Source organism: Amblyomma maculatum, chromosome 1 (assembly GCF_055883805.1).
Source record: "Amblyomma maculatum isolate TAMU_Amacu chromosome 1, ASM5588380v1, whole genome shotgun sequence".
NCBI classification, from domain to species: Eukaryota; Metazoa; Arthropoda; class Arachnida; order Ixodida; family Ixodidae; genus Amblyomma; species Amblyomma maculatum.
The window spans coordinates 315648629-315669047 of record NC_139344.1 but is presented as its reverse complement, the minus strand read 5'-3'; the positions used below and the strand labels follow the sequence as shown (position 1 = coordinate 315669047).

The following is a 20419-nucleotide window of genomic DNA, read 5'->3' as shown; positions in this document are numbered from 1 at the left end:
GTCCCGGTGCGTATTAGTCGTGCGGTGTGGAGGGGGAGTAATATGGCTTGAGGCGGGCGACATGTACAATTTCGGAAGTGGGTTTAGCAGTCGGTGACTTTGGGTGGAGCGGTGCAATCTCATAGGTCACGTCGGTCACAGGGCGTAGTACACGGTAAGGACCCGTGTAGTGGGGCAGAAGTTTCTGACACAACCCCACACGACGGCACGGAAGCCAGAGCAACACCAGAGATCCGGGAGGATAGTGCACATCGCGGTGGTGAGCGTCGTAGCGGCGTTTTTGAGCTTCTTGAGAGACGGTGAGGCTGTGACGAGCAATCTGGCGAGCAGCGTCGGCTCGGGCGATGGTATCGCGGGCATAGGTGGTGACGGGGCCAGCGGCGGGAAGCAAAGTGTCGAAGGGCAGTAAGGGGTCTCGTCCAAAGAGAAGATAGAATGGAGAGTACCCAGCAGTGTCATGACGCGAAGAGTTATATGCAAAGGTGACAAATGGCAGACTAATATCCCAGTCGCGATGACTGTCGGATACGTACATTGCGAGCATGTCGGTGAGTGTGCGGTTAATACGCTCCGTAAGGCCGTTCGTCTGAGGGTGGTACGCAGTGGTGAACTTGTGCCGAACGGAGCAAGAACGAAGTATTTCCTCAACAACTCGGGAAAGGAAACAGCGGCCACGGTCGGTAAGTAGTTGACGGGGAGCACCATGGTGTAGTATGACGTCGTACAAAAGGAAGTCAGCAACGTCTGTGGCGCAGCTGGTTGGAATGGCGCGAGTGATCACGTACCGCGTGGCGTAATCGGTGGCCACAGCGATCCATTTGTTTCCTGATAAGGACTCGGGGAAGGGCCCTAGGAGGTCAAGGCCAACACGAGAAAATGGCTCAGTCGGGATAGCAATCGGCTGCAGGTGTCCAGGTGGCAGCACAGGGGGTTTCTTCCGGCGTTGACAGAGGTCGCAAGCGGCTACATAACGTTGGACAGAGCGGTAGAGTCCAGGCCAGAAGAAACGCCGGCGCACGCGATCGTATGTGCGTGAGAGGCCAAGATGACCAGCTGTAGGGGCGTCGTGCATTTGTTCTAGAACGGCAGAGCGTAGGTGTTGGGGAACGACGAGCAAGTGCTCAGCACCATCAGGTCGCATGTTGCGGCGGTAGAGCGTATTCCCATGAAGGAAGAACAGGGCGAGGGAAGAGTCACGGCTGGGTGTGCGGAGGCGGTCGATAAGAGAACTGAGGGTTGGGTCCAAGCGCTGTTCGTCGGCTATGTGAGAAAAGTTCGATATAGAGAACACACAGGGGTCCGACTCGTGGTCAGTAGAGGAAGGGGGATCGACGGGATAACGGGACAGACAGTCTGCATCCTGGTGGAGCCGGCCTGATTTGTATACAACGGAAAAGGTATACTCCTGCAAGCGCAGTGCCCAGCGGCCGAGGCGGCCAGCAGGATCCTTGAGGGAAGAGAGCCAACATAGGGCGTGGTGATCGGTAATTACAGTGAATGGTCGGCCAAACAAGTAGGGTCTGAATTTTCCAACGGCCCAGACGAGAGCCAGGCACTCCCGTTCCGTAATCGAATAGTTCTGTTCCGCTGATGACAGGAGACGACTGGCGTAGGCAATCACGCAGTGTTGGCCGCGTTGTCGCTGTGCAAGAATGGCACCAATCCCGTGGCCACTGGCGTCGGTGCGAAGTTCCGTCGGGGCAGACGGGTCGAAATGGGCCAACACAGGAGGATTGGTGAGAACAGCGATGAGGGTGGAGAATGCGTTAGCCTGCTCTGGTCCCCATGAGAAAGGAACGCCTTTCTTCAGGAGATTGGTGAGAGGACGAGCAACAGCGGCAAAGTTTGGGACGAACCGGCGAAAATAAGAGCACAGTCCTATAAAGCTGCGGACATCACGGGGTGAACGGGGAGATGGAAAAGCACTGACAGCACGAATTTTGTCAGGATCGGGTTGCACGCCGGTGGAATTCACCAAATGGCCAAGCACTTTAAGTTCGCGGCGACCAAAACTGCACTTCTTTGAGTTCAGTTGAAGTCCGGCACGGCGGAAAAGTTCCAAGATGGAAGAAAGGCGACGAAGATGGCTTTCGAACGAGGGCGAGAAGACAATGACGTCATCCAAGTAACATAGACAAGTCGTCCATTTGAAGCCGCGGAGTAAGGAGTCCATCATTCGTTCAAACGTAGCAGGGGCGTTGCAAAGTCCGAAAGGCATAACCTTAAATTGGTAAAGACCATCGGGTGTGACAAAAGCTGTCTTCTCGCGGTCTTGTTCGTCAACAGAAATCTGCCAGTAGCCGCTACGAAGGTCGATAGAGGAAAAGTAGCGGGCTCCATGTAAACAGTCCAAGGCATCGTCTATTCGCGGCAGCGGGTAAACATCTTTCCTTGTAATCGTGTTCAGATGTCGATAGTCGACGCAAAAGCGCCAACTGTTGTCTTTTTTTCTAACGAGCACGACAGGAGAAGCCCAGGGGCTGTTCGAAGGTTCGATGATATCGTTGGCCAACATCTTGTCGACCTCCTGCTGGATGACTTGGCGCTCAGAAATGGACACACGATAAGGCCTCCGATGTACAGGTTTTGAATCGCCGGTGTCAATGCGGTGAGTCACAACTGATGTTTGGCCCAGAGAACTGGCAGCAAAGTCAAAAATGTCGGAGAAGGATAACAAAAGGTTGTGCAGGTCCTGAGCGTGTTCGGGGCTGAGGTCAGAGGCAATCATTGCGGAAATAGGGTCGGTAATTGTGGTGGGGAGTACGGGTGTTGGAAGGACGCTTGAATGTGGGCCAGGAGTGAGTGCACAAATGGTGCAGTCTGTGAGAGGAGACAAGGTAGCAAGGGATATTCCTTCGGGGAGAACTTGGGGTGACAGACTGAAGTTCAGGATAGGAAGGTAGGTGTTGTTCTGTGTAACGCGTACGATGAGATGAGGAAGAACGAACACATTTCGGTGTTAATGATGCTAGTTTAAAAATTTTTGCGTTGAGGAGAGGACTGATGGGATACCTGTTACTCGTGTGCATCTTCTAATTTTAGTAAATAGCTTTTCATGGGCCTTCTAAGGAAAGGTTTAACATGACTAAACCTAAGTAGACAAAGCGAAAGGGTGCGACTCCTCCTTGGTTGTCTGTGAACCTCAAGTACACCACAGGCAATGTTGTATATTTTGTAGATATGTACCAGTATGGATGAAGTTTGCCCAGTGTGTGAAGAAGGAAGAGAAGGAGATGTGCGATGTAGAAAAAGAAGCAAAACAGCGGAAATGAGCGCCTTAAGGATATTTGGGGGGGGGAGTTGATCATTTAAATCCGCATACCTTGTAGTGAAGCGTCTCTCACTGACTGGCTGAGACGTGACGAGACGACTTTTATTGCAGCATGCGTTGAGAAGGCCCTACGCGCATCTCCCCATCCCCCGGACGCCATGGGTGCCGCCACGACATTAGGCCGGCATAACCCGTGTCCGGTATCCCCTCCCCAAGAATACCGCACAGTACCTAGAAGAAGAAGAAGAAGGATATGATGCAATAACGAAGGCTAACACCCTGCATACAGTAGAACCTCGGTGATAAGAATCTCACGGGGTCGCGAAAAAATTCATATCATCCGAACATTTGTATTCAAAAGGAAAGAAAAAAAAAATTAGCTGGGGTTTAGCTTTAGTTAAATCCGGTAGGTTGTGTAAGCAATCAGCCTGTTCTTCTGGTGTCTCTTCTGCACGCCGTTTTCTATTGTCCTCATTACGTTTCAACTTTCTGGCAGCCTCTCGCACTCGCTCCTTTTCAAGTCGCTTCTCCCGCTCTTCAGCAGTCTCCTGGGCAAGCCGCTTTCGCTTGGTCGCATTGTGTCGCTTTTGGCTACTCTCTGAACACGTTGATAGGGTGTCTTCACTCTGTAAGGCAGGTAGAAGATTCCATTAGGTATCATCACCGGCCGTCAACAATTCAAATCACGACGCGCTCATCTAGCAGCATCTTGAGCGTGCCATTTGGCAAGGTGTTGTTTGCGTTCTTCATCCGTCTCTTGAGCCCGTTGTTGCTTCCTGGCTGCAGCAACCCGATGTAGGTTCTCTTTCTGTTTATCAGACAGCATGTCGAATGGTCGGGCAAAGCGAGCGAACACGCATTTTTTTATACTCAGTTTTCACCTCCTCTCCACATTCCGAAACATCTGGCGTGAGCGCAGGGCCTCCCCCTCAGTGACGCCAGCACCTCCTCTCCACATTCTGAAACATCTGGAGAGAGCGCTGCGCCTCCCCCTCAGTGACACCAGCGCCTCCACTCGGTAGCGGCGCAGCTGTAGCTGCGGCGTGGCGGGGCTACCGACCGGGTTTACCCGACGGCTTGAAGAGGGGCCCCATCTGCGGTCGCTCTAAAGGTCAAACGTAGCTACCGGCCGGGTTTATGCGACGGGCTGAAACCTGGCGTAGTATTGTTTACGCAATAATAAGTATACAGAAGCATGGGAAAGGCAGTCTCACAGATCTGTGTACGTCCGAGAAGGTTTATTACGGTCGCTTATCCCAGCTCGGCACTCGCGGTGCACACAGCGCGATAGGTGATCGCAACATCTGCGACATGTAGGCCGTGTGACTCTGCAGACTTCTCGCGGCACGTTCAGCACAACAAGAGATGGCAACGCGTGGCGCCGCAGACTACTCGCAATGCGTACAGCAGGACTAGCAGTGACGAAGTTTGCGATGTGAAAACATTTCGCGGCGCGAGCCAGTGCAGCTCGTGATGGCAGATTCAATTATCTGCAGGCAGTGTGTTGTGCTCAAAGTTGCAGTCGCAGTCCATGTGTTCGTATCATCTGTAGTGGTACGGGAGAGTGTTCGGAACATCCAAAATTTTATTGTACATAATTCACTCCAGCTGGGGAATTTCGTGAATTCGTATCAGCCGAATTCATATCACCGAGATTTTACTGTATAAAGAAACCCCGCTTTAAACAAGCTATATGGACACGCCTGTGTGGCCTAGGGGTAATGTGAATTCAAATTTCATGGCAGGCCGATTCTGATACCACCCTCCCATATGAAAGGAGAGGAAACCCTACTGCCATTCAGTGCACAGTCATGCCGGAGCAGTATCGGCGCAGCAGATCGGTAGCAGCGAGGGCTTCATGCAACGTCGGGCGAGGGCGATCGTCTTCTGGCGGCGGCTCCTCGGTCTCCTTGTTCGCACCAGATGCCAGCATGTCGGCAACAATTTCAGAGTCCAACGGGCTCGCTGTCACGGCTACGTTGTCGTCAACAGTGAGAAAATCCTCCAGGGCAACTTCTTCGGGCACCGCGTCCGGAACATCAGCGAGTTCTTCCCACAGCGTGGCAACATCGCTGTCATCTTGCACAGTGCGCGCTTCACTAGCAGCTTCTGCATCCTCTCGACATACTAGTCCAGCATGGTGGAAGCAGTTGCGGATTGTGGTTTGCGTCGCGTCACGTCTTGCCAGGCACGGTTAATCATTTCTATTGCGGCCAGCAAATTAATCTTGAGCTCGTCGTTAACCCGCAATTTCACCAACAGCCGCTCACACCAACAGCCGCTCAACGACATGTTTCCTGTAGCCCAGCTTGAAAGCGCGGGTGAACCCCTGATCGAGGGGCTGCGCTGTTGCGTTCGGTAGCAGGAAACAAAGCTCGATGTTCTTGAGCGTGACGCCGCAGTGGTGCGCAGAACAGTTATCGAGGAAAGGGCAAATCTTGTGCCCACTCGTTGCAAGTTCCTTGTCCCAGCCACGCAGCCACGCTTCGAACAACATTCTGGTCATCCAGGCCTTAGAATTTGAGTTGTATGTGACTGGGAGTGAAGTGCATCCTCGCAGGCACATAGGTGACTTGAACTTGCCTATGACAAGCGGCCGCAGCTTTGATGAACCGTCGCATGTTTGTCGTGAAAAGAACAACGACTCTGGCCTATGGGGGTGTTACTCCCGCAAGAATGCGCCACGAGGGGACTAGACGCTACAGTCGCCTTCTAGCCCCGACGTGCAGCCCTAGCAGACAGAGCTGTGACCCCCAACCCGCGGTGCGAGAAGTCGCTACTGCGGCGGGTTCGAGCCAGAGGGGACAGACACCGAGTTCGTACTCGAACAGTTTATTATGCTCGAGTACACGGCAAAGGAAAACACACTAAAGAACAACCGCCGTGTAGCGAGCGAAAGCCGCGTACGGGGGTGAAAAAGAACCACCTAAGGGAGAAGCACGCACGAGGAGGGAGAGGTACTGCTCACCTGCGTGCGGCTTCGTGCTCACGGCCCGCGGCAGTCAGTGCGCGCTGGACCGGGAGCAGAGGGTGAAGGCGGCGGTCTCCCGACGGGAATGCTGAACCGTGCGCGTGCACGCCCAACCGTCAAAAGACGCCGAGGGAGTTGCGACAGACGCGCATCTCACCTCGGCTCGGGGAGAGGAGGTTTCCTGGGTATCCGGTAGGAAAGAAGGAAACCCGTGCGGTGTCGCCGCGGGAGCCTGGGAGGATGGGAGGGTGGCCAGTGTGCCCTCTCCTCGCGGTCCTCCCCAAGAGCGCACGTAATCACGCATGGTAACTACGCGCAGCCCTTTATAATGGGGGCAGGGGATTATGAATCCCCACATCCCCCCCTCCTTAAAACCGCCGTACGGCTAAAAGTAACCGCGTTCACCCAGAGATATACTGAGTGGGGCCGGCTAGACGCCGTGTAACTTTTAAACCCGTTTAAAGAAAAGCGCCAATATATAAAGAGTTGCAGACAGCTCACAGCCATGGGTGTCGGAGGGGGAGGCATGGCCGATGACCACAGGAGGCGACCATGGAGCAAGGGTGGAAGTGTCGATGACCGCGGTAACCACAGGTCCCGCTTCTTCGCCGTCAGTCAGCCAAGCACGGAAATATCGATGGCCGCCGGCGGGCCTCTCCATTCATCCTTGGTCAGCCAGGGCAGCCCGCCGGGGAACGGTTAGGAACTGCGTCTTCGCGTAGCGTAGCGTGCTGCAGGCCCCCCTCAGCGGGTCGTCCGCTCGCTCCCGGCCGGCCTCTTTTCCCTCCGTCGTTGACGCCGCCAGTGGCGAGGGCAGCGGGGTGCCAAACTGCTCCCGCTGGTGAAGCCACGGCTGCGAGCACCGAACGGCGCTGAGGCGGTACCTTTGCTGCAGCTTTTGTCGTGCTAGACGCAGGGGCCCGTTCCACGAACTCCGGCTGGCTCGCTCCGTAGCCGACCGGAAACCGTTTGTCTTGGCCTGGTTGACGGCGACAGCAGGCCCTAGGTGCAGGAACGCGGCCACTCCTTGGACGGCTTGCCCTTCGCTGCTGCAACGGTCGTCGTGGCCTCCGCCGGCTCCCCTCCTGGCTGGCTGCAAGACTGTCTTTTTCCTAGTTACATTTTTTTTTTTCGTTTACGGTATTCCTCTCCTTTTTTTTTTTTTTTTTTTTTAATCTAGCCCCTCTCAGTCTTTTCCAAAGAGAAAGCGCGTGCTTGCTCTGGAAGCAAAATGTACTGAATATCGACAGGGCGTCGCGCCCGTGTTCAGCACGAGAAATTACTCCCTGCGCGTTGGTCAGAGTTACGTCTGCCGTGGGCGCAAGTTGTAACGAGGCGCGATGTTCAAACGACGACATCGGCCTCCCGGTACAGCTGCCTGCTGGCGAGGGAGTGCGTCCTCCTCGGGCCACTCATTCCCTCTGTCAACGTAGGGTTTGAGATCACAGACATGCACCGGTCCGCCGGTCGGTCTTAACTTCAAGTCCGCCAGCCTGTACACGAGCGAAGAGACCTTCTGCCAAACTCGGTACGGTCCTGACCATTTCGGCGCCAGAGAAGCGGAGAACTTCTTACTGGCGTCGCTCAGGACATGACTGCGCCTCAACACGAGATCACCCGGTTTGTAGTGAATTTCTCGGTGAGAGCGGTCATACTGCGCTTTCTGCTCTGCACGAGCAGTGCTCAGATTCCGTCGTGCTTTGTCCAAAGCCTCCGTCATCTTCGCGCGCAGCCCGGTCGCGTAGTCGGCGCGTGCCGATCGAGCGTTCGGGTTGTTGCTACGAACCTGTAGAGTACGGTCTACGGGGTTCGACAGCTCCCTGCCGAGGTTGAGGGCGGCAGGTGTGTACCCAGTTGAGCGATTCACGGTTGATCTGAGAGCAAACCCAATCTCGGGGAGACGGGTATCCCAGTCACTGTGCGTCTCCGCAAATGCAACTAGCATGTGCTTGATGTTGCGGTTCACGCGTTCCGTGGGATTCGCCTGGGCGTGGTACGTGGTTGTTCTCTTGTGCTTAATGCCGAGGGCAACACAGGAGTCCACGAACAGTTTAGCAGTGAAGTACGACGCATTGTCCGTTATCAACTGCTCGGGGTAGCCAAACCGTGTAAACACCTCAACCAGCTTCCCCATGATTACGCGTGCCGTCAGCTTTCTCAGTGGGAAAAGCTCCACCCATTTGCTGAAATGGTCTGTGACAACGAGCAGAAAGTGGTTCCCGCTCGGGGTCCTGGGATAGGGTCCCATGACGTCACAAGCCGCAATCTGCCAGGGAGCCTGGCTATTGATCGACTGCATAAGCCCAGGTGTGCGTCCACCACGTGGCTTAACCCTTTGGCACACGTCGCACGAGCGGGTGTAGCGAATCACCTCCCGCTTCATGCCAGGCCAGGTAGCGAAGCGACACAACTTAAGAAAAGTCTTAGGGCCGCTCGCATGCCCAGCGATGCACGTGTCATGAAAGTAGCGTAACAACGCCTTTCTCAGCGTGCGTGGGATCACCACCTTGAAGGACTCGTGGGTATCCTTCTCGGAAGGGAAGTATCTCAGCAGGACGCCGTCAGAGTCAAGCAGATAGGAATCCATCGCGCTCACAGCATTACCAGCTGTGTTCGAGCGCCCCGCACGGGCAACAATACCAGCTGCCTCCATGTGCGCCGCGGCCGCGCCGCCCGGCTCCCTGAGCCCGTCAAACACTTTCTGACAAAATGTATCCTCTCGCTGAGCCTCTAATAGCTCCCTTCTGCTGAACGCGCTCCCTACTGAACTGATGCAGTCCAAGTGGTTGACGCTTTCGCCCAGGGAAGGCGGGTCGGCCGCGCTTCCCTCGGAGCTATGACCGAGCGTAGCTGCAGTCGCGCTGCTCCGACTGAGGGGCGTCGCGGAGGGGGTAGCAGGGGTACTGCCCCCGCCGCCAACGGGTGCGCGCGAAAGCGCGTCGGCTACCACGTTGTTTTTACCTCTCCTGTAGCGAACGGTAAAGTCGTAACGCTGGAGAAGTAGCGCCCATCGCGCTAGGCGTCCGCACGGCTCGCCTAGGCGTCTCAGCCATGTGAGTGCCATGTGATCTGTCTCAATCACGAAAGCGACTCCATCGACGTAGTAGTCGAACTTCCGCAGAGCGAAGATAATCGCGAGACATTCCTTCTCTGTCACGGAATAATTCTTCTCTGCGGGAGTTAATGAGCGGCTGGCGAACGCCACCGGCCGCAGGCTACCTTCGTGCTCCTGAAGCAGAACTGCTCCTAAGCCCAAGTCACATGCATCCGTGTGGATCACAAATTCCCTGTTCAGGTCAGGCAGCCTCAGCTCTGTGGTTTCCGCGAGCGCATTAGTGAGGTCTCGCAGTGCAGCCTCTTGCTCGGGATCCCAATGCCACTTAACACCTTTCCTTAACAAAGTCGTTAAGGGGGCTTGCAGAGCGGCGCAATCTGGGATAAACTGGCGATAAAAGTTCACCATCCCCAGAAAGCGTCTCAGTCCGCCTACATCTGTCGGCGAGGGGAACTTCCGAATCGCCTGAAGTTTTTCCTCGCACGGCAGAAGGCGTCCATTGTCTAGCGTGAACCCTAACAAGGTTATTCGGGTCGCCGCTATCTGAGTCTTATTTGGGTTCAAAGTGATTCCCGCAGACCTCAGTCTTTCCAGTACGTCCCTGAGATGGCGTAAGTGCTCATCAAAGGTTGCCGAATACACCACAATGTCATCTAGGTAGGCAAGAGCGTAGTGCCACCTTGCATCACCTAGGACACGGTCCATAAGACGCTGGTACGTCGCCGGAGCTCCAACCAGGCCAAATGGCATTCGGGTAAACTGGAAAAGACCCCTGTGACAGGTGAATGCAGTCTTCTCTCTGTCACCGGGATCCATCTCCACCTGAAAGTATCCTCTACTGGCATCGAGCGTAGTAAAGTACTTCGCTCCGCCAACATTGGACACGATCGAGGGAATACTCGGAAGTGGATAGGCATCCTTCCGCGTCATCTCGTTCAGGCGGCTATAGTCCACACAAAGGCGGGTAGTTCCGTCCTTTTTGGGCACCAGCACCACTGGAAAACCCCAGGGGCTGTTTGAACGTTCCACGACGCCTGTATCGACAAGTTCATCCAGAGCGTCATCAAGCGCTTTCCTCTTAGCCAAGCTGACTGGCCGGGGATTGCACTTCCAAGGAACGGCGTCGCCTGTCTCAATTTTGTGCCTTACTAGTGTAGTACAGCCAGGCCGCTCAGTGAATACTGCATCGTACTCGTTCAAGAGCTGAGACAAGCGCGCTTTTTCCTCCCTTGACAAACTGCTCACGTTGTTCAGCAGAGGGTGGGGAGGCCTGCCTTCCTCCGCGGCGCAAAGTGCAACCGCAAAAGGGGCAGGGGGTCGCGCAGGAGGGGAGTCAGTCCCCTCCGCGCCTTTTCTCTCGGCGCGGTTGACCGGCGAATTTGTCTGCCAGGCCGAAGGCGTTTCGAGAAGCTTTTTCGGGCGCTTGTTGCGTACGTCTGCGCGCATAGCATCTGATAGCAAGTGTACTTCTGATGCTTTTTGAGGTTGAACGAAAGGTTTCAGGGTGCGACATGCTCGCTCCCTATATCCTCCGTTGCAGACGTCAATAACAATGCCCGTCTTAGCGAGGAAGTCTCTGCCAAGAATGATTGGGACCGACAGGCCGGGGAGGTGGGTGAGGCGCTGGCGCCTGACTCGTTTCTCCCATCGCACCACAAGCCGCGCGGCACCGCTCGCGTGCGCCGTGCCGCTGGCTAGTCGGAAGGCGAGATTGCTCTCTCGCAATCGGATCCCACTCCGACGGAGATGTTCGCATACCTCGTCGCCAAACAACGAAGCGGACGCTCCTGTGTCTAGCAAAGCCATGAACTTACGCCGGACGACAGTAAGCTCAATAAGTGGCACTGGCGTGTCGTTGGGGGGACCAAAACGACAAGCCAACGGGGCCAGGAGTTCGTGTGACTCACTGAGCACCGCTGTTGACGCCGCCGGCTGTGCAGTCGTGCTCAGCGGCGGCTCCGCTCGTTTCCCGAAAGCGCGTACTCTCGGGCAGCGGGGCGCCTGCATTCCCTGGCGTAGTGCCCTGGGTGGTTGCACCGGTAGCAGAGGGCAGTCGGCCGTTGTCGGGCGGGGCTGCTGTCGCCGCGCGCCGATTGACCGTACCTCTCTGCAGGGTTTACCGTTGCAGGTGCGCGTTGCGCTTGCGTCCTCGTGTCGGGATGCCGACTACGATTCTGCGTGTCTTGGCCGGGCGTAGCGTGTGCTGTACGCATGGCATAAGTGTACGGGTCGAGAGCTCGGTCAGACAGGTCCCAACCGTTTCTCGTTTGTCCGTCACTCAATGCAACCAATTCGGCTCCCCGGGAACGAGGTCGAAAAGTGCCTCCGTTCCAGGCGCATCGCGGCTCAAGTGCGTGCGACGCCGGCGGGGGTGGCCGATAGGTGCGCGAAGCGAGAATGTCCGCCTGTATGCGCTTGGCTGCCGAGGCGAGCTCGTCCAAATCTCTGAACTGAGCTCCTCGCAGGTAGGCTGCGAAGGTAGGGTGAGCTTGTCGCGTAACACGCTCTACCTTCTCGCCGTTCGGAGCCGAGGGGTATGCGAGACGATACAACTCGTCCATCGCCCTCACGTACTCGAGCAAGGACTCGTCCGGATGCTGAGTACGTAGCTCCAGCTCGCGCCGCAGACGCCGTTGGTAATCTGCGGGCAAGAATTCCTCGCGAAACCGCGTTCGGAACTCATCCAGCGTGCTTGACCGGTGGCCAGTGAGGCGGAACCAGCGGGCAGCCTGATCGGTCAGTGAGACTGGCACAACGCGTCTCAGAATCTCGCCATCGGGTAGCCCTGTCGCCTGCTGGTAAGTCAGCATGCGGTCCAGGTACTCGTTGGCACTGACACGATCATGATAACCGCTATAACTGGGCAAAACCACCTCTAACCTCGGTCTCGCAGCTGGCGCGGATGTGTGCAGAGTCGTCTGCACGACACCCGTGAGGCTTTCTATGAGGCGCAAAGCGTCGCGCAGCATAGCCTCTTGGGGATTGGTCTGGCCAGAGAAATCTGGCTGAACGACCGGCTGGGATGTGCAGGGTAGCGGCCGCTCCGTGCACTCCATACCTCGCGGCATAGCGCTTGGCGAAAAGTGCCCTGCGTCGCCGCGCGTCTGAGTGAGTGCGTCGGGAGAAGCACAGCTCGGCTCAAACGATATGAGGTCACTGGGGCTAGCGTCGCTAGCGTCAGCCTCTGTGATTGGACCGGCTGTAGCAGATACAGCCGCGCCAATAGGTTGCCGTTGGGAAGCCATATCGGAAAGCATTAGCAGCGACTGAAAGTCAGGCATGCTCGCTTCCATGGCCTGTCTGTGTCGAAAACCCGATGCACAGACACTCGGTTTGTCACACCTCTGGCCCCACGTTGGGCGCCAAAATATGGGGGTGTTACTCCCGCAAGAATGCGCCACGAGGGGACTAGACGCTACAGTCGCCTTCTAGCCCCGACGTGCAGCCCTAGCAGACAGAGCTGTGACCCCCAACCCGCGGTGCGAGAAGTCGCTACTGCGGCGGGTTCGAGCCAGAGGGGACAGACACCGAGTTCGTACTCGAACAGTTTATTATGCTCGAGTACACGGCAAAGGAAAACACACTAAAGAACAACCGCCGTGTAGCGAGCGAAAGCCGCGTACGGGGGTGAAAAAGAACCACCTAAGGGAGAAGCACGCACGAGGAGGGAGAGGTACTGCTCACCTGCGTGCGGCTTCGTGCTCACGGCCCGCGGCAGTCAGTGCGCGCTGGACCGGGAGCAGAGGGTGAAGGCGGCGGTCTCCCGACGGGAATGCTGAACCGTGCGCGTGCACGCCCAACCGTCAAAAGACGCCGAGGGAGTTGCGACAGACGCGCATCTCACCTCGGCTCGGGGAGAGGAGGTTTCCTGGGTATCCGGTAGGAAAGAAGGAAACCCGTGCGGTGTCGCCGCGGGAGCCTGGGAGGATGGGAGGGTGGCCAGTGTGCCCTCTCCTCGCGGTCCTCCCCAAGAGCGCACGTAATCACGCATGGTAACTACGCGCAGCCCTTTATAATGGGGGCAGGGGATTATGAATCCCCACAGGCCTTATTCAATTTACCGCCATGGCACTTCTAATTTTTTACCGCCAAGGTTCTGCTTGGCAGCAATTGCCAAAACAAGGCAGTTTCGTCGGTGTTACAAATATTGTACGGTTTGTATCTCTCCGTGACAGCACGCCACAAGTCTTGCACCCACTTCTCAGCACTCTCGGCGTCCACTGCTTGGCTTTCACCTGCAACCACCTTTCCGGTGATGGAGTAGCGGTCTTTAAATCGTTGGAGCCAACCACTGCCCGCCGTAAACCCCTCGACGTCCAGGACAAAGGCAAAATCTTTTGCCTTCTGTTGCAGCCTAAGGCCAGAGACAAGCAGATTTCGCGCGCGAACGTCCAAGAACTATTGGTACAGCGCTTTCTCTACTTGGTCGTAAGCCGGCTCGCGGTGGCGAAAGCCGTCACCATTTAGTCGTTCCTGTGCATTGCCTCTGATGGCTGACGGGTTTTTTAAAATGGTGCTTAACGTGCTCCGTGGAATTTTGAAATGCGTGCCAACGTGAGACTTTTTTTCGCCGAGGCCAACGCGACGAATTACCTCCAGCGTGTCGCTTGTGAGTGCTGCACTGTCGGCATTTGAAAAGTTCTCAAAGGTGACTGCGTCTGGGATCACCCTGCTGTCACTGCGCAAGTCTTGCAGCACATGTTCGCCATCTGTGGGAAGCATGTCGGACAGGAGATCCTGGGCCGCGGCATCCGCTTCACCAAGTCCAACAAATCCAGCATGTCGAAAGCAGCTTCGGAGTGTGGCTGCCATCACTGCCTTCCAGGCGTCAGCAAGCATGCTGATCGCCGACAGCAGAGTTACAGCATACTGCTTGTTGGCGTCAATGCACAGAGCCATGCGGCTGAGCAAGCGTGCTCTGTATAGCACCTTCAAATTTTTAATCACACCCTGGTCCATGGGTTGAAGGACGCTCGTTGTGTTTGGTGGCAGGAATTCCAACTGAATGGATTCCAGGTCATCAATGTGGCCATGTGCACCGCATTTGTCCACAAAGAGTAACACCTTGCGATTTTGGGCCTTGAATTTCCGGTCCAACTTGCGTACACAGGCAGCGAAAAGATGCTGCGTAATCCAAGCCTTCGAGTTGGCTTCATACCACACGGGCCATGTTTTTACCCCCTTGAAGCATCTCAGGCTCTTTGATTTCCCAATCGCAAGAATCGGGAGCTTTTCGTTTTCCGACTGTTGCTGCCAACCATCACTGTGACCTGGTCTTTGCTGTGCCTTCCGCCATGGCAGGGGTCGCCAGACACGAACAATGTCTTCTCGGGTAACATCTTATAAGAAAGGTCTGTTTCATCACAATTGAAGACATCATCAGGCTAAAATCGGTCCAGCAGCGACTCCAGTTTGTCGGAGCGGTAATTTGTTACAAGAGTCTGGTCCACGGCACCACTCTCACCACACATCTTCTTGAAAGTGAGGTCGTACCTCTTCTTAAAATTACGAAGCCAGCCATTGCTTAACTTAAAGCCTTCGATGTTCATTCGCAGTGCGAGGGCCTCCGCCTTTTGTTTCAGAAGATCGCCCGACACTGTTATCCTCTTTGCAATTGTCGCACACAGCCACATGTGGAGCTCTTCTTCAAGCTTTGGGTGGCTGCCCTCTCTGAAATTTTTTCTTTCCAGCGCTGGGAAGAAGACTTCAATGATTTGTTCAGAATCTTTATTTTGTTTTTCATATAGTCAGACACAGTCTGCTTCGAGGTGCCGAACTCCCTGGTAACTTCGCTCTGCAGGCAGCCATTCTGCACTTGATGGATCACGGCGATCTTCTTCGCCATTGTCATCGTTGTGTATTTGCCGCGCTTCTTAGCTGAATTCCCCGGCGCTGACTGCCCCGATGTTGGCGCTATTCCTGTGTGCTTCGTTGGTCTCACTGCTAGACGTACACAACACACAAGCAACACAAGTAGAATGAACACTGCACACTAACTGCACCGCACCCCGTCGCAAAGAATAAAGAAGAGACGACCGGGCCAGCGGCTACTGGAATTTGACCTGGATTTGGATGGGCGAGACCGAAACTAGCCATTGTGCCGGAACACACAAAAACGATGATGATGAGCGGACTCCGCCCCTACCGCCACCTCGTGGGGTGGTAAGGAGGCTCATTCCAAAACAGAAATGGCGCTTCATGCTTCAGTCAGCGTTGGTGTGGGTAGCTGCTGTCGATCGAGTTGGCTCGAGTAGGGTCCGAAAAATCAAATGAAATGTTGCGAAGTGTCCGAAATTTCGGTATTTATTATGCATTACGGCCTATGGGAAGGGTGACGGTGCCGCGAAGCAGTCCGAATAATCGAGTATGTCCGAGTTTTTGGAGTCCGAAAAATCAGTTGGCGACTGTATCTTTGAAAGGGTTCATTGTAATATGTGGCTTTTAGCTTTTACGTGAATGCTTTACTGTTTATAAGCTATTTTGGCATTCGTAAGAAAGAAAACTTAGGCACCCCTTAGGCACTCGCGAGGCGGCTTCGCCCTTAAAGAAGAGGATAGCCCGTCCACCTCTCCATGGGCCGTTAATGCTTGACCCACTTACTTTCTCCATACAGCGCGACTGGCACCCGCGTGCCGCCTCCAGCGCACAGTCACCATCGGTCCCTTCCAGGGGGAAGGCAGCCCCTGTGCAGCTCTCTTCACATACTACGCCGCCCCCGCCCTCTCTCGTCGCTCGTGCGAGGTCACCCGTCCCCGAGGGGGAACCCGTGTCATTACTTTCACGGCGAACGGCAGACAAACAAAGCGACCGCGAAGAGAGCTCTCTCTCCCAGTCTATTCCCTCAACGCTCACACTGGGAAGCGGCACTGCCTCCCCCTCCCGTCGCTCGCCCCCAGCAATAGCGGTGGCAAGCAGAGGGGCGCGTGAAAGCGCGTCTGCGAAGACGTTGGTATTCCCTTTACGGTATCGCACCGAAAAGCCATAGTGTTGCACGAGAAGCGCCCAGCGCGCCAGCCGACCCACAGGTTCGCGAAGGCGCATGAGCCAGCTGCGTGCGCTGTGATCGGTTTGCACCACGAACCTCGTGCCATCCAGATATCGAACTTTCAAAGCGCAAACACGATCGCCAAGCACTCCTTTTCAGTAACAAAATAATTCTTCTCCGCGGGGAGTAAAGTCCGGCTAGCAAAGGCCATTGGATGCATGACGCCATCGAACTCCTGGAGGAGGACAGCCCCCAATCCCAAATCGCTCGCGTCCGTCTGGACAACAAATTCTCTGGCCAGGTCGGGCAACCTAAGCTGCGCCGTCTCGGCAATGGCGCGCGACAAGCCGCGGAACGCTTCTTCTTGTTCAGGGTCCCATTGCCACTCGACTGACCTTGCCAACAGCTTGGTCAGTGGAGCCTGGAGTCTGGCACACGACGGAATGAATGATTGATAAAAATTGACCATTCCCAGGAAGTGGCGAAGGTCACGCACGTCTTTGGGCCTGGGAAAATTTAGAATCGCTTGTAGTTTCTCCGAGTTCGGTTCTATGGAACCTCCACCCAGTGTGAATCCCAGCAACTGAATTTGAGTTTGAGCCACCTGTGCTTTCGCTGGGTTAAAGGTTATGCCCGCTGCCTTGATTCGGCGCAGAATGCCCTCTATGCGGTGGGCGTGCTCCTCGAACATGCGCGAGTATAACAATGTCATCGAGGTAGCACATGGCATGAGACCATTTTGCTTTGCCAAGGACCTTGTCCATTAGCCTCTGAAAAGTGGCCGGCGCTATGCACAATCCGAAAGGCATTCTCGCAAACTGAAATAGGCCTTAATGGCAGGTAAAGGCGGTCTTGGCTTGGTCCTCGGGCTCCATCTGCACCTGCAGGTAGCCCTTGACGGCGTCAAGCGTGGTGAAATACCATGACGAACCCAAGTTACTCACAATAGACTCAATGGTGGGCAGCGGATAAGCGTCCTTCCTGGTTACGGCGTTCAATCGACAGTAGTCGACACACAGACGAATGCTACCATCTTTTTTTTGGGACCAGGACGACTGGTGATGCCCGGGGGCTATCGGAACGCCTGACTATACCGGTAGACAGCATCTCATCCAGCACGCTGTCAGTAGCCCGTCTTTTGCACAGACTAACTGGTCTGGGATTGCTCTTCAGAGGAAGCGCCTCTCCGGTCATAATCCTATGACGCACCCTATCGGTGCAACCTGGCCTTTCGGTGAACACCTCAGCATAACGACAAAGCACGTCTGACATGCGAGCCTTTTGTTCCCGTTCCAGCCCAGAAGCACCGATCATCAAAGGGTGTAACACCTCATCTCGCGCAGTCGCGCGCCCCCGCCTTGTTCCGAGCGCGACCGTCGGTTCCGTCATGGCTGTCGCCCCCTCGCCCACAGCCCCGCACGAAAGAGGCGCCCCCTCCGAAGGGGCCAGAACACGAGTGGGAGGGGGGCTTGCGAAAGGCCTTTGGGGGTGACAACGGTCCGACACGGTAGCCACTGCTTGTAATGTCCACGATTATCCTCGTCCTATGCAGAAAGTCGCGCCCAAAAATGACGGGGACCGTTAGCCCAGGAAGGTGAATAAATCGAAAGCACATCGCTCGGCTCTCCCATCGAACTTTCAACCTCGCCGCACCAGCCGCGCGTACGGTGCCGCTGGCAAGGTTAAAAACAGCCCGGCATTCTCTCAGGTGAACAGAATGCCGCTGAAGTAGGGCGAAAACATAGTCTCCAAAAAGGGAGGCACTGGCCCCCGTGTCCACAAGTGCTGGCACTTCACGACCTGCGATGGTGACAGTGATGTACGGGGCTGGCATGTCAGAGCGCAGGCCCGCACGGCACACGGAGGGGGCAACCATTATCTCGGTCGAACGTGTGCTCACGCCCGACCCCCGACCCCGTTTTCCTGCTGGATTGGCCGACTTGCGCACTGACGAGAAATATGGCCTAAGCCGCCGCACTCAAAACACTGCACCCCGCGCGTATTTCCACTTCTTGGAACGGCCTCGGGTTGGGTGCTCCCCGCTGAGCGGCCTTCCGGTTGTTTGGGGAGTGTCTCTCCCTCCTCCCTGCTCGGTCCCGGGCGGCGCTTTTTATCAGTGGCAAACCGCAACGTCGGTGGAAAGAAAATGGGTCCAGAGCACGTTCGCTTAGCTGCCGTTCTTGGAGGCTCTCCATGCCGACTGCGCACACAGCTTGGGAGCGGGAATAATGATGCGACTGAGAGAAGGGCACCCCCGTCCACGCGCACCATGGCTCCAACGCTTCTCTGGCAGGCGGTGGAGGGCGATAAGCGCTCATGGCAAGGATGTCGCCTTGCATGCGCTTGGCCTCTGCCGCCAGCTCCCCCATGTCGCTAAATCGACCGCCACGCAAGTAGGCCGCAAAGGTCGGATGCGCCTGTCTAACAACTCTTTTGACGCGCTCCTCGTTTGACGCGGTCGGCTCCGCAATCTGGAACAGCTCCTCCTTCGTTCGCACATATTCCAACAAGGACTCGTCAGGTGCCTGCGTCCGCAACTCTAGCTCTCGCCGCATCCTACGATGGTAATCTACAGGTAAGAACTCCCGACGGAGAGCCTCCCTGAACTCATCGAGCGTCGTTGTGCAATTACCGCAAAGCCTGTACCACTGCGCTGCTCGCTCTGTAAAGGCGACAGGTACAATACGTGCGAGCATATCGTGGTCATCGAGCCCTGTCGCTGCCTGGTAATGCGTCAGACTTTCAATGAAGTCCGTTACACTGACTGTGTTGGCATAGCCGCGGTACGTTGGGACAGCCACTTTTACTGCCGGGCGCGAGTTCTTGGCTGCCTCCAGGGAAGCCTGGAGAGCGTTCGACAGCGACCGGATGAGCTTCGTAGCGTCTTGCAGCAACGACGACGCGTCTGGCGCGGCCGCTCCGCCGAGAGTTCTCGCCTCTTGGGTCCTAAGCTTTTCGGGGTCCGTAAGCAGCCGCGCCGTTTCCACCAGCCCTGCGGTCCCAGGAGCATCCGACGCGACTATTTCATGGCTCCGCCTGAGCGGGCTCCCAGCTGCCTGCGCGTTGGCACGCCCTTCACGGTGGTCACTGTTAACAAGCGGTGTGCTTAGCAGTCTGCCCTCCTCCATCAGGGACTGCAGTTCACCACTCGCAGTTCACCACCAACTCGTGCGAGCCCGAACCGGAAAGAATGGGTGTCGGGGTGGTGCTTTCCGCCTGCTGCCCTACAGCCGCCAGTGCCGTTTGTTGCACCGCTGATTCCATTCTCCCCGACATTAAAACATCCCCAGTGACGACTGAGCTGTCCCATTCAGCGACGTTTGCGAGAAACGTCAAAGGTGACGCCTCTTGAAAACTGGAGTACAGTCGACGAGTGATTTTTCGGACTCTCGACGTACCACGAAAATGTCCGAAAAATTGGGCAGTCCGAAAAAACAAATGTGCACCAAAAAAGCTCAATTTATTGTCTATTATTCACTTTGAGGCCGGAAAAAGTCATGAATGCTAACAGGTCCACCTGAATTTCGCTTGCATCAGCTCAGCTTGCGTCGGCTTCGCTGCTGCAGGTGAGTCATCATCGTCCTCGCTCTGACTCCACAAGCACTTGGCGAATAATTCCTGTATCTATTAGCCCAGAGCACAGTTCCAACTGGTGGTCCACGTCTGTGAACTTTGAAAACGAGACGGTCGATGGAATTTCGACACAAGCAATGCGAAGGTTGTGAATGAACTGCTCACTGCCTGACAACTGCTCGATGACGCTCTCCTCGTCCAAGGCAGCCGACTCGTCATTCAGCACAACTCCCGCGTCGCGGAAGCAATTGAGCAGCGTTGTGGGTGCTACAGACTTCCACGCATCGGCGAGGGTACTAAGTGCTCCAAGAAAATCGACAGAGTAGGTTTTACCACTGTCGAGGCACACCACAACCGCCAAACACTGAATCACAACACCGACTCCGTTGAGTGCCTTCTGGCTGTCGCGTTGCACGAGAAAAAAAAAAAATCCGGAAACAGAACTGAAGCCGATTCAATAAAATGCGAGCCGCAGTAGCGACAGAAGGTAGTTCTCACATCAGCATCGGCTAGGCCTACATGGCAAACACACAGAAGAACAGGCAGTAGAAGCGATCACGCTTA

The 20419-nt window shown here is 55.7% G+C and overlaps 2 protein-coding genes across 6 annotated transcripts in view; one reads left to right on the top strand and one right to left on the bottom strand.

Annotated features, from left to right (window-relative positions):
- Kdm5 (Lysine demethylase 5) overlaps positions 1 to 20419 on the top strand; it is a 155568-nt gene that overhangs the window by 130328 nt on the left and 4821 nt on the right. The gene's annotated exons all lie outside the window — the stretch shown is intronic.
- LOC146207173 (uncharacterized) lies at positions 11080 to 13336 on the bottom strand. Its single transcript, XM_084606368.1, has one exon. The coding sequence runs from the start codon at positions 12588 to 12590 to the stop codon at positions 11244 to 11246; it is 1347 nt and encodes a 448-aa protein (XP_084462494.1). The 5' UTR covers positions 12591 to 13336; the 3' UTR covers positions 11080 to 11243.

Bases quoted from the DNA above. Each gene is read 5' to 3' on its own strand.
- LOC146207173 (XM_084606368.1), bottom strand. From the start codon at position 12,590: ATGGAAGCGAGCATGCCTGACTTTCAGTCGCTGCTAATGCTTTCCGAT.